The following is a 14,351-nucleotide window of genomic DNA, read 5'->3' as shown; positions in this document are numbered from 1 at the left end:
TTATTCATGTTTCCTCCTTTACATTTTTGGTTTTTCCTTAAAAGATGATTTCAAATGGTTGATAGAATGATCAAGATAAACTATTCATTTCCAGTTTGGATGCATTTATTTTTTTTGTCTTTACTAATTGCACTGGTTAGGATTTCTAATATGGTGTTCAATAAAAGTGATGAGAATCAGCATCCTTATCTTGTTCCTAATCTTAGAGGAAAAACTTTCAGCTTTTCAATGTTGAGTATGGTGTTAACTGTGGTCTTGTCATATAAGACATTCGTTATGTTGAGATACCTTTTCTTTATACTCATTTTGTCGAGAGCTTTTACTATAAATGTATGTTGAATTTTGTCATGCTTTTTCTGCACCCGTTGAGATGTTCATATAATTTTTATCCTTCATTTTGTTAATGCGGTAGATCACGTTGATTGATTTGCAGATGTTGAAACATTTTTTACGTCCTTGGAATGAATCCTACCGGATCATACTGTACGATCCTTTTAATGTATTGTCAAATTCACTTTGCTAATATTTTATTGAGTTTTTTTTCTATTGGTGTTCATCAGTTATACTGCCTGCAATTTGCTTTTCTTGTGGCGTCCTTGTATAGTTTTAGTATCAGGGTAACCCTGGCCTCTTAAAATAAGTTTGAAATATTTCCTCCTCTTCTGTTTTTTAGAAGAGTTTGAAAAGCGTTGAATATTAATTCATCTTCGATGGTTGGTAGAATTCACCAGTGGAATTGTCTGGTCCTGGGCCTTTGTTAGGAGGTGTTTGATACTGATTCAATCTTCTTTCTAGTAATTGGTTCACTCAGATTTTCTTTTTCTTGGTGACTCAGTCTTGGAAGGTTGTATGCTTCTAGGAATTTATCCATTTCTTTTAGATATTCATTTTGGTGGCACATGATTATTCTCAGTAGTTTGACGATTCTTTCTATTCATGTGGTATCTGTTTTAATGTCTTTTATATCATTTCTGATTTTATTTATTTGAGTTATCTTTTCCTTGGTAAGTCTAGTAGAGGTTTGCCAGTTTTATCTTTTCAAAGAACCAGCTCTTAGTTTTATCTGTTTTTTTTTTTTCTATTGTTCTTTTACTCTTCATTTGTTTCTGCTGTGATCTTTGTTATTTCTACTAATGTTGGGTTTCATTTGTTCTTGTTTTGGTTCCATGAGATGTAAAGTTAGTTTGCTTATTTGAGATATATCTTGTTCTTTGAAGTAAGTGTTTATTACTGTGATCTGCCCTCTTAAAACTTTGCTGCATCCCATAAGTTTCGCTATGTTCTATTTCCATTTTTATTTGTTTCAAGGTATTTTTTTTATTTCTTTTTTTGATTTATTGATCCATTAAAAAACAACTGTCACTATTTGCAGGTGATATGATTATATAGAAAACCCTAAAGTCTCCTCCAAAAAAATTTTAGAACTAACAAATTCAGTAAAGTTGCAGTATATAAAACCAGTATACAAAAATTTGTTGCATTTCTATACATTAACAAAGCATACCAGAAAGAGTAATTAAGAAATCAGTACCATTTACAGTTGAATCATAAAGAACAAAATACCTAGGAATGAATTTAACCAAGGAGATGAAAGAGTTGTACACTGAAAACTATAAGATGTTGATAAAAGGAAATTGAAGAAGATGCAAATAGATAGATATTCCATAGTTTGTGTCTTGGATTGGAATAACTAATATTGTTATAACGTGCATGCAGCTTTAAGCAATCTGTATATTCGGTGCAGTCTTTATCAAAATTCTAGTGGAATTTTTCATAGGAATAGAAAGAAAAATTCTTAAATTTGTATGGAACAATAAAAGATCCAAAATAGCTAAAACAATCTTGAAAAAGAAGAACAAGACTGGAGGCATCACTTCCTGACTAAAACTATGTTATAAAGCCATAGTAAACAAAACAGTATGGTACAGGTGTATAAATAGTTATAGATCAATGGAACATGATAGCTCAGAAATAAACCCAGGCATCTATGGTCAGTTACCTTATGACAAAAGAATCAAGAATAAAATGGAGAAAGTATAATTTTTTCAATAAATAGTGCTGAGAAACTGCACCAACAGCTGCAAAAGAATGAAATTGGAGCACTGTCTTGCACCATATACAAAAATTAACTCAAAATGGACTAAAGACGTGAATGTAAGACCTAAAACCATAAAACTTCCATAAGAAAACATAGGCCGTAGTTTCTTAACATTTGTCTTGGTGGTGATTTTCTGACATCTAAAGAAAAGTTAACAAAACAGAAAATAACCAGGTGAGACTACAACAAACTAAAAAGCTTCTCCACTGCAATAAATCATCTCTAAATGAAAAGGCAGCCTACTGAATGAGAGAAAAATATTTGCTATATATTTGATAAAGGGTTAATAATCAAAATATATAAAGGACTCATATAACTCAATAGCAAAAAACAAACAAAGGGATTAAAAAATGAGTGGAGAATCTGGATACTCCAGACATTTTTTCCAAAGAAGACATACATATGACCAACAGGTACAAGAAAAGATGCTCAATATCACTAATCATTAGCAAAGTGGAAACCACAATGAGATATTCCGTCACACGTTAGAATGGCTGTTACCATAAAGACAAGAAATAAGAATAGATGAGAATGTGGAGAAAAGGGAAGGAACCTTTGTGTATTATTAATGGGAATTTAAATTGATGGCACTTTGGAAAAGAATATAGAGGTTTCTCAAAAAATTAAAAATAGATATTTTTAATTCGATATGATATAGTATATGATATACCAATTCCATTTCTGGGTATTTATCCAAAGAAAATGAAAACACTAATTCGAAGAGATAACTGCACCCCCATGTTTATCGAAGCATTGTTTACAATAGCCAAGATACAGAAACAACTTAGGTGTCCGTCAATAGATGAATGAATAAGAATATGTAGTATATGTGTATACATACAAACAGTGGAATATTACACAACAGTAAAAAGAATGAAATCTTGCCATTTGCAACAATACGAATGGACCTAGAGGGTATTATGCTAAGTGAAATAAGGCAGACAGAGAATAACAAATATGATTTCACTTAGATGTGGATTCTAAAACAAAATGAACAAACAAAACAAAACACATACCCATAGAAAAAGAGACTAAAGGGTTAGCTGCCAGAGGGAAGTGGATGTGGGGATAGGTGAAAAAGATAAAGGGAGATATAGTCCACAATGTTGTGATAAGTTTACACAGTGACAGATGATTACTAGAATTAGCGATCACATTATAAGATATAAAAATATCAAATCACTATATTGTACACCTGAAACTAAGTAGGAAAATGTTGTATACCAACTATACCTAAAAAAATAATTGACCATATTCAAAAAATAAAATTGGTTTCTTATAGAAAAAATATAGTTGGATCTCGTTTTTTTCGTCTACTCTGACAATCTGTCTTTTAATTGTTCATGGATGTTCAAAGTGATTATTGGTGAAGTTGAGTTTAAAATTTTTTTTTTTTAGAAATTACAGATAATAGTCTTTTAACTTTATTTTTTTTGAGATCACATAAATGTGTTCTGCTTACATGTGTATAAAAATACTTTGACCATGCTAGAATTCAGTGTTATTTTAATGGTTGACTTTTTAATATTTATAAATTATGCACATTTTAAAGTGAAACTATCTTGTGAAATATTAAGAACCCATTTAGGATTTTTTTTACCTTAGTAGATTGATATACTGAAAATAAGGGGGTTATAGAACTTTAAAAGTGAAAAATTTAAGTCCTAACTTCTATATGTGGGAATTGGGAAACGTACTGAATATATTTGTATACATCTCAAGGATTTAAGAAAGTTATTTTATCTTGAAACTCATTCCTAGGCTAAGATGTCAGTTAACTAGTATCATGAAAACTTTTCTTTTGAGTCCTGGATTAAATGTGATATTTGTATTTTGGGAAGCAAATTAAGTATTGTGGCCTGAAAGCTCAGTCATTGGGTATGAATTACACATTTTAGTTTTATACTCTAAACCTGTTCTGTGGTGCTTGCGAATTTGGGTGTGGTGGATTGTGTTATCTCTTGCTGAGAAAACCATCACAGGTAGCAGATACTGCATTTTATTCTTTTTACACCAAGAAACCATTTGCTCTGATAACTGGAAAGATAGGTGAACCAACTTGACAGCGTTCTTTAGTAATCTGGAAGTATTACACCAGTTCTTAATTTTTATGTTTATTTTTTATTTGCCGTTCTATGATTAAAGGATAAGGAAACCCTTGCATACAGAATACAGGATATACAGTCATCATCACTGTACCAATATCTGTAATATCTTTGCTTTTGTTTTCTTAGAGGGGGAAGAAGTGAATAGCAGTTTCTTACACAGAGTATATGATCAGTAAATAGTTGTTTAATGAATTAATGTATGAACAAAGTAGGAACTTCTTAAGGATTCAAATATGAGTAGCACCTGAAGTAGTAGGTTGGCTTAAGTGATAATAAGCTTTTAAATTTGGAAGGTTCTGTGAAATATGTTGTATTTTTTTCCTCAAGAGTAGTATGACTGGTTTATTCCTTTCTTTCAGTATCTAGATTTTAATGTCTAGCAGCTATAAGTAATTTGGTAATGATTGTTTTAAGAGCTTTATATAAAATACTCTTTTATAGTAGTTTCCCACTATTTTCGTAGGTTTTGAGCAGAAGCAATAATACAACTAGCCAAGACTGATTATATGGTAATTGGTTATTTTAGTCTAAATTAATTTACAGGAAATCTTAGTTTCTCATCACATACCTGATGTCTTTTTGACAGTTAGATTTTCAGGGAGTCTAACAATTTTCTTTGTAGCCATTTCAATGGCTAAGAGCCAGAATTCTCTTCATATATTCCATTATTCCTGTCAGTAATTCTCTTTTTTCTTTGATTGCTACTTTTTTTTAAGGGTATGAGTTTTTAGCATTTGGCATAAGGGAGGAGAAAAATTGTGAGGAGATATTACATTTTTAGAGCTTAAAATAAAGGAAGGTGGACCTTACCTGGGTAAGATAGAATCCAAAGCTCAAAACTGATATAGGAAATCCTTTTTTTTTTTTTTTTCCAATTTTACATTAATATTGTCTACACTTATTTTTAATGTTTTCCTATGAAAACTAATTTTAAAAATTATCTTTAGATGAAAACAAGAAACCAATCTATTTGATTACAACACTGGATAACACAATGGAAGATCTGTTAACACTAGAATATGTGAAGGTAAGCAGTTCATTTATATCTGCTTGCTATGGTGAATGTACAGCTGAAATGTTATAATCAAGTCTTATAAGTTTAGTAATTTTCAGTTTAATCTTGATTCTAATGTGGCCTCTGTAACTCCTAAAACTTTAAGATATTTTCGTTTTGTCGTCCTCTATTAAAGAGAATACTTCATATAGCAAAATAAGAAACCTGAGATAACCCGAAGATTTGTCTCCCATCAGGATACCAAAAAGAAACGAACTCTTTAATCTTAACCCTATTTATTGTGGTATATGACATGAAATGAAGCTTTCACTTGATTTCCTATTGTTGTCTGAGGTTACCGGATCTTTCTAGTGTAAATAACTCCTGGTGTCATCCTTTTTCTGTTGATTTATGATATCAATTTATTATTTGTTAAATTTTTATACTTTGATATACTTATGATTTATTCCATGTTTTCATTGACCTATTTTTATGTAAGTGCCACATTATTATAATAATTACTTTTTGATAAGAATAATGCTGAAAGAGCATTTTATTACTTCTAAGACCATTTTCAGTATTATTCATATAGCTATTTTAGGGTTTGTTGTTTATGCATTAAATAACTTTAATATTACAAAATGTTCTAGATCTAAAGATAACATGGAATATTTAGATAGTTGGTGGACACTTCTGTCACAAATTTTGTTTTCATATATAAGAATAATTAGGAAGGACCTTATAGAACTGTTGATGACTGAATAGTTGCTCTCCACACTTGATGATAATTTTCCACCCTTAGTGATAAGAGAGAAAGTACTTAACATTTATTGAATACTTTCTGTGTGCTGGAGAATCTTATACTTACCAAGTTCTTTTGTTCTGTTGAAGCAGTTGTTTGTTTAGATAATTATATGTATAGCTAGCTGGAAAATGCCTGTAAATGTTTATTATGACCATCATATACTTGTATATATGTATGTCTTTTTAGGATATTCTGACATATTTGTTTTTTTCTTCGTATAGGCTGAAAAGAATGTATCCAACTTGAAAAGTACCTATAACAATGTTGCACAACTGCTTAAGGTATGAATGAAAAACAATTTGTTTTTTAATTAGATACTGCATTTCTAAGTAAATATATTATGAAAATTATTTTATAGCTAGAACTCTAAGATCCTTGAGGATAAAAACAGAATATTATAGATAATATCCTTTGTACCGCAAAGCCTAGCGCCTTATACAGCACAGGCAAACAAATATTTATTGACCTATTACTAAAACCAACTTTGTTTTTTAGGTGAATTTTTCCTCCTTGGATATTCATTTGCATACTGAAGCACTTCTAAATACAATGAATTACTTTAATAATATGATTCCACAATTGGAAGAAAAATCAGCCACAGTACACGTTGTGGAAAATGAAGACAAAGGAGAGGTCATTAAAAAAATAGGTATGTTTCTTTAAAATTCAACTTCAATTTTTTTTTTTTTTTGCCAAGTAGATCAGTAAATTTTGGCTCTTGCTTTATTCCTTTTTGTTTCTAGAATTGTATTACCTAGATAAAAATCTAGAAAGATTCATTGTATACCAGGCTAATTTTAGAAAATAAAAGTAAAGTGATTACTGCTGAAGGAAATATGGCTTTTATTTATCATATTCTTTTTGTTTGGTGATTATACCATAGAGATATTTGATTTAGATTAAAATTCATATGTTTAATATCATCATTTTAGATTAGAAAATAGAAGGAACAAAATTTGAATATCAGTATATTTTTTAGAGTACTTTTTAAGATGTGAGAAGTTGCTAGTTATATAATGACAAGTATCACCTAGTAATCATTGATTCTCAAAAGATTCATGATTTTATAATGTTCTAGTTTCAAATGTTAGCCTCATCCAGCAACCATTTTTTTTGTTTTGTCTATTTGCTTTTCGTCTTCATTAGATTTGACTGTTTTTAGAATTCCTAATTTATTAGGGAATATCTTGCTTGTTTTCAGTTGAATTACAAATCAGATTTTCCTCTATTATTATTATTATTTGTTGTGATATTTCATTAACTTAATAAGTGTAGTGAGGTAACTACTACAATTTTTCCTTATGTTTTACAATTTTTTTTTTTTTTTGGCAGCTTCGAAAAGGTCCAAGAATGAAGATCTTATTACCTTGCGGATTTTAGCAGAACTATCATGTTTACAGATCTTTATTCAAGATCAGAAACGTAACATTTCTGAAATTAAGATAGAAGGTAATAAAATTTTAGGAAAAATAAATTCAAAACTATTATATGAAAGAAAAGGCATTTAATGTTTTTTTTTATTCCCTTAGGGCTTGATTCTGAGGTGATTGTGAGGCCTTTAGTAACTGAAATAAATGCAAAACTAAGGAATATAATTGTTTTGGATACTGATATGACAGCTGTATACAAAAAGGTATGAATTTATTTGTTAATTAATAGTATATAATTACATATTATTGTCCTTTAAGATTAGTCATAGGTGTAAATTAAACAGTTGTTGGATTTTAGCAGCATGGCTTATCATGTCCTTCACTTTTGGAGTTAGGCATGATCAGGTTTTTATCTGAGCTCTGCTCCTTATTAGTTGTGTGACCTAATCTCAGATTCTGTTTCTTTATATGTGGAGATCTCTTCTTTTAATTTACAAATTTTGACTTAAAATACCCTTACTTTTTTTTATCGTGGTATTTTATTTACCTCTCATCTGCACCCAGTGTCTCTTCAGCTACAGCCTTTTTGCCTTGAGCAATTTTTTTTCTTCTTTTGGACTTGAGGTTTGATAGTCACAGGGTAACTCATATATGACTTGTGGAAGATATTCTATTTTTTATTATTAAATTTAACAATATTTGGGATATCATAGTCAACAAAAGATGCAAAGTCACTCTACTCCTGGGGTAAATAATAAATATTCAGTCATAGAATTCTTGGTTAATAGGGCTTTTCTCCCCCCTTTCAAACTGTTAAAGATGTGACTCTATTGTTCTCTGTTATGTGTGGTTTTGATGAGAAGTCTGGTATATATCTTTATTCCTTTGTACATAATTTCTCATTTTTTTTCTATCTTCAGGATCTATGGTGTGTCTAGGTGTATGTCAGTATATTTTGAAATTTATCCTGTTTGGGGTTTTCTGAGCTTCTTGGATATGCTTTTTATTATTTTTCACTATTTTTTCAAATAGTTCTTCTGCTTCTGTTTCCCTCTCTCCTTCTCCCCTTTATCCACCTCTTCCTCCATCTCCTCATTCTTGCCTGTTGGATTCTGAAAATTCTTATTAGATTTGTTAGATATTGTCCCACAACCTTGAACAGAGATTCTCAGCTCAACTTTTCCATCCTTTTCCCCATGTTTCAGTTTGGATAATTTTTGTTGACGTATTTTTAAGTTCACTGATTTTGTCCTTGGCTCTGTTGAATCTGCCGATGAACTCATTGAGGATATTCTTCATTTCTCTTACCCTTTTTTTAACTTTAATATTTCCCTTTGACTCTTTATTATTTTTTATTTTCCTTGCTGATATTCATCTTTTCATGCATGTTTTTAATCTTTTCCACTAGAAGCATTTACCACATTAAACATTGTAATTTAAAATTCACATGCTGAACATTCTAACATCTGCTTTATAAGCAGGTCTGGTTTTATTGATTGCTTTGTTGTTTGTTATTTTTTTCTTGCTTTTTGAGGACTCATAACTATGACTTGAACATCAGAATCATGTATAGGATAATAGAGACTGAAGTGAATAGTATTTATGTTTGAAAATAGCTATACCTCTTTTTTCTGCTAGACTATTAGCATGGGTAGGGCTTTAGTCAACTTAGTGGAAGGCCGAGTTGGGTTTGAGTTTTCTTATTTAATATGATTCTTTTCAATGCACCAGTGTCAAATTCTTCCAGCTACATCTTGTGCATGGGGTGAGGGCTTTGTTGTTGGGATGTTGCTTCATGCTCTGCCTTTGACCTTCCCTCTACTCCTGTACCTTAGCTTAGAAAGTTCTCTTGGCTCTTAATGTTAGAGTCTACTACTGCTTTTACTCAGTGCTTGACTAGCTTGGTGGTGAGTATTTGGAGTGGGCAGGGTGGGGTATGGGAGGTGTTTTCAGTAGCCTTGTCAGTTTGGGTAGCCTAGTCCAGTTTCAGTCCTAGCGAGGACTATTTCTCTAGGTCTCAGAGATAGGGCATTCTTGGTGATCCTGTCCCTCTTTTCCATGGTATCTGACTTATATCTTTAATAGTTCCTGTGTGGGAGAGAATATCCTTCCCTGCTCCAGCAGAATGTGACTATAAAAGTCTGGTCCTGAGAAGGTTTCTTCCCCCAGCTGTAAAAGTTTTCTTTTATCTTCGCCCCTCATGTAGTATCTTTATCTGTGCTCTGAGGACAACAGTTACTGCCTTTCCTTCAGTTCTTAGAAGAAAATAATCCTGGTGGTACTTTGTTGTTGTCCTTACTGTTTTTGCAGTGGAGGCTACTTTCCTCTCCCAGAATTGTAGCAAGGAAAGCTTTCTCTGGTCTTCCACTCTGTTTCTTTTATAAGCTCCCAGTGAAGTGCTTGCAGCTGAATGTGTCTGTGGCTCCCAGGGATTATATATGTCACATTAGTCTGTAGTTGACCTTTACCATTTTAGCTTAATTCTTCTTACCTAACTTATATGGTACCTGGGATCTCTTTTTCCTGTTCATTACCACAGGTTAGCCAGTTCTTACGCTCTCTCTTGAAGGTACTTTTTTCCTCTGTAGATGATAGGCTGCTTGATTGGCTTATGGCCTCAGGTTTCTAATTGTTTTAAGAAAAGTTATGATTTTGTCTTTTATCTGGTTAAGGTTTAGAATAGCCCCCTCTCCATCATTCTACATCCTAGACAAAAGCAGAACTATAGATTTCTTTTCAGCCTCATTTTGTACCTTCGTCTTCACAGGTCCTTCATGTCTTTGGTTCCTGGGGGTATTTTTGTCCCAATAGCAGAATTCATTTGCTTGACTCTTCATCCTTCTGCCTTGCTTCTAGCAATTAGGAGGGGCAAGAAAACTGTAAACTGAGTTAATGCTCTGGCCATCTTCCAATTTTTAAAAAACATTTCACATCTGCTGTTGGTTCTGCCATTTAAAAATACTGTTGCAGAACCTGTGATTTTAATCCACTGTAGATAATTATTGGTTTGCAATTGAGATGACTTCACAAACTAATAAGGAACAGATATATAGTGATAGACTCTTTCGAAGAATCAGGAAAATCTGTTCATGTACCTCAATCAAGAGAAGTGCATTTCATTAAGTTGTAGAGGTGCAGTGTTTTACAAAGTTTTGATAGTGACCAAAAGACATTTATATGGCAGTTCTCAGCACACAAGTAAACACACAAATGAAAATGTATATTCTGATGATTACTCTTTCTCTCCATTAAAAAAAAAAGTATGTCGGGCCAGATCTACTAAATTGGTTGTGTGGCCTAAAAAGAGAGCTGCCACCATTAATTGGAAAAACCTGCAATGTAGGTTCTAATAAAGGAGTTAACATTGCTGCCTTATTTGAACTTGGCTTGACTACTCAGAAGATTTTCCAAATATATGTATATTGCTTTGTTTTTGTACCGAAGACACATCATGTCAAAAATGGATTTTGACAGTTGAATTTTCTGTCATTCAGGCTGTTTATATAACTGGAAAAGAAGTTTTCAGCTTCAAAATGATTTCTTACATGGATGCAACTGCTGGTTCTACATACACAGATATGAATGTGGTTGACATGCAAGTTAATTTAACTGTTGGTTGCATTGAAGTAGTTTTTGTCACAAAATTCCTATATTCTATATTGGTGAGTATGTTAATTTTTTCATTTGTTCTTTCTTGCTAGTTAGAAATTGCGTGTCAAACATAGATGAAAAATAATAATTTCTTGTTTTTTTCTGATTTTTCATAATTTTGGGGGTCCTATTTATTATGAAATGTATAAGTCTGTAACATTGTCACATGGGAATATCCAACTAATTGAATTATATATTTTATGTTAACATTACATGTATGTACATTATATATCATATGTAATGTAATATATGTTAATTGAATTTTTTTTTATTTTATACATCATTGGCTTAAGCTTTTGTTTTACCTGAGTTCCAACTCTAACTAAAAATACTAAACAGATCATTGAAGTTTGTTTTTGTGTAAGATTATCATTAAGAACATTAAATTTTTTATTGTGTTACAATTCTGTGACTATCTGGTGCTTTAAGGGCTTTAGATTTAAGCCGTCTATGACACCTCCCTAAGGTGTTCGAATTCTCTTTCTGCTTTTCATAGTTTTTTCCTGTGGTTTTCCCATTCTGTCACCTGGTATTTTCTCCCGTGACTGTCATACTTGTCTCTATGACTTCATTATTCATTCTTTTATAATGCTGTCTCTGAGTTTCGCTGTAGAAACTAGATAATCAGTTGATTCTAAATAAATAATTACTGTTTGTGTAATCTTTTTGAGGTTACCATGCAATTTTTTCTGTAGCCACAAAAAAATTTTTGTGCACAAAAAAGTAAAGATGAGCAAGTATTTCATGTCTAATTTCTTTTTTACTAATTTATTTTTATAACTCAAAAGCATTATGTCATTGAGTCCTGTTGTGATAGCTTTCTACTAAAAAATTACTGAAAATAAAGTTTTTTCTAAATATGAAAATGAAGTCTAATTCTAGGTATATTTTATGTGATTGAAATATTTTTTTCCAGAATTCAAAAAATTAGAAAACTTGAGCATCTTGAAGAAACATTTTATTTTTTTATTTTTTTAATCTTACAAACATAAATAAGCTTTTATCCATTGAGGTTGTAGAGAGAAATGCAATGTAATTATTTATTCATTAGGGAAAGTGAGATAATGAGAGAAATAGATATCAGTGAAAGATTGCAATATGTTACTTTATTCCATGGACTAGGTTTTTATTGTATTACTGTGTTTTTGTATCTTTATCTTTGTATTTCTCAATTTTTATTGCAGAAAGTTAAGATTTAATATAGACAAACTTTGAATAAGTAGCTTGGTGTAACAAGAAAAATTTTGTCTTATGGAGGTAAAATCATAAACATCAATATACATTTACTAAGTCTTATTTATTAATGGTAACTTTATGAATATAATTGTTATCTTTATAGGCTTTTATAGATAATTTTCAAGCAGTTAAACAAGCTTTGGCTGAAGCAACTGTTCAGGCAGCAGGAATGGCTGCTACTGGTGTAAAAGAACTGGCACAGAGGAGTTCTAGATTGGCATTAGATGTTAACATCAAAGCCCCGGTGGTGGTCATCCCACAATCTCCAGTTTCTGAAAATGTGTTTGTTGCTGATTTTGGACTAATTACGATGACGAATACCTTCCATATGATAACAGAGAGCCAGAGCAACCCCCCACCTGTTATTGATTTGATAACGATAAAGCTGAGTAAGATGCGACTCTACAGGTAAGCATTTCACAAGTATATTTTTGTAGAATGCATTCTTTTTCTATTTACATTAAAAGCTTTAGTATCCCGAGTCTTCTGTTTATAGAGATTTTGTTTCATTCTAACTATACTTAATTTTGTAATTTTCTCTCCCCCAAGTGTTTTTTGACAAGATTAATTAAAGTCCTCCAGTTTTTAAAAACCTAGGCAGTATTTGAAAATTACATCTTAGATAATTAGGAACACTGTAAAGTTAGTTATCTGAGAAAGTACATTTGTGTTTATTTGTAGTTCTTTATAAACTATGTTTTGGGAAAAGATGGGTGAATTCGTAATACAATACATGTATTCATTTTCAAATATAGCATTACAGATTATCAGCTTTGTACTTTGGATCTGATATTCTGGTTAAAAACAAAACAAAACACACACCATAGAGTTTAACCTTATGTAATCATTGGGTGTAGGATTATGAATTAGGGTAATAAAATTATCTATTCTAGATTTAGTGGCCTGTTACTTTTCCAGCTTGGATTTATGTCTGTTTATACTTTCCACTTTCCCTCTTCTTTCTTCCTTTCATTTTTCCTTTAATCTCATTCTTTTTTGTTTCTTATCCTTTATTTTTGCTACTTCTCTTTGGCCTCTTGTTGGTTCGTCTCCCTTCTGCCCTTCTTTCCACCAGTTGAATATTTCTAAAGCAGCTTTATTGAAAATTTAATTGGCATATAAGAAATTGCATATTTTTAAAGTATCGATAAGTTTTGTCATATATACACTTGTGACAGGTTGTGTACATTGTATTATTTCTTCCTTAAATATTAGAGAGAATTCACCAGTGAAACCATGTGGGCCTAGAGTTTACTCGTGGGAGGCATTCGACTACAATTTCCATTTCTTTAATAAACTTAAAACTTTTCAAGTGAATTATTTTTTCTTGACTGATCTTTGTTAATCTTTTTCAAGAAATTTGTCCATTTCATCCAGGTCATAGAATTTTATATTGCAAATTAAGGAAATTATTTCTATCACCTAACCCTGAGAATAAGGTAGGGAGTCAGCCTCTATTTAATGGAGTGCCATGGAAAGCCAGGTTTCAATTAAGAAATTAATGATATATTTAGTGAAGACATTTGAAAATATAGAATATGTTCAGCTAAATCCAAGGAATTCAGAAATTACAAAGAATATTGAGATAAGGGACTTCTATTTTAATAGGCTAAGCTGTAGAGAAATTATTTTAAACCTTAAATGCTCATTAACTTGGAGTTAAAACTATGTAAAAGTCGGAATTTATTCAAATTAAGTATGTGTAATCACATCTTGCTAGATTTAAAAAAAGTAGATGTAAATGAGTTGTGAGTTTATATTACATTTTTTTAAGAGTTCACTAAAAATATCTAGAGCATTAAATAATAATTTTATGTCCAATAAATAATTTATTATTGAAGAAACACATAAAATATTAGGACAAACATAAAGGATTGCTGATAATATGACCACCCACAGATAACTGCTATTAATAATTTGGTATATTCTAGTTAACTATAGATGCACTTAGAGATATCTATTTGTATATATTTAAGTTAAGAATTAAATTGTATATTTTGGATTATAAATTTTTTCCCTTTAGGGATACGCTATAAATATTTTTCCATGTTATTTTGAGTGCATAGTTTTTCCTAAATATCCTATAATT

The 14,351-nt window shown here is 31.1% G+C and overlaps 1 protein-coding gene across 9 annotated transcripts in view; it reads left to right on the top strand.

Annotated features, from left to right (window-relative positions):
* Positions 1–14,351, top strand: part of VPS13A (vacuolar protein sorting 13 homolog A) — a 192,145-nt gene that overhangs the window by 75,847 nt on the left and 101,947 nt on the right. For all 9 annotated transcript variants that reach the window (XM_036218237.1, XM_036218236.1, XM_036218235.1 and 6 more), the window contains 7 exons: positions 5,154–5,233; positions 6,227–6,286; positions 6,501–6,654; positions 7,338–7,454; positions 7,535–7,638; positions 10,870–11,037; positions 12,366–12,670. In XM_036218237.1, coding sequence (XP_036074130.1) covers positions 5,154–5,233; positions 6,227–6,286; positions 6,501–6,654; positions 7,338–7,454; positions 7,535–7,638; positions 10,870–11,037; positions 12,366–12,670 — 988 coding nt within the window. The remainder of the gene's footprint in view (positions 1–5,153; positions 5,234–6,226; positions 6,287–6,500; positions 6,655–7,337; positions 7,455–7,534; positions 7,639–10,869; positions 11,038–12,365; positions 12,671–14,351) is intronic.

The sequence above is a fragment of the Rousettus aegyptiacus genome, unplaced genomic scaffold, assembly GCF_014176215.1.
Source record: "Rousettus aegyptiacus isolate mRouAeg1 unplaced genomic scaffold, mRouAeg1.p scaffold_m13_p_3, whole genome shotgun sequence".
In the NCBI taxonomy this organism is placed as follows: Eukaryota; Metazoa; Chordata; class Mammalia; order Chiroptera; family Pteropodidae; genus Rousettus; species Rousettus aegyptiacus.
Note: the sequence above shows the minus strand (reverse complement) of the source record. Positions and strands in the feature narration are given on the sequence as shown.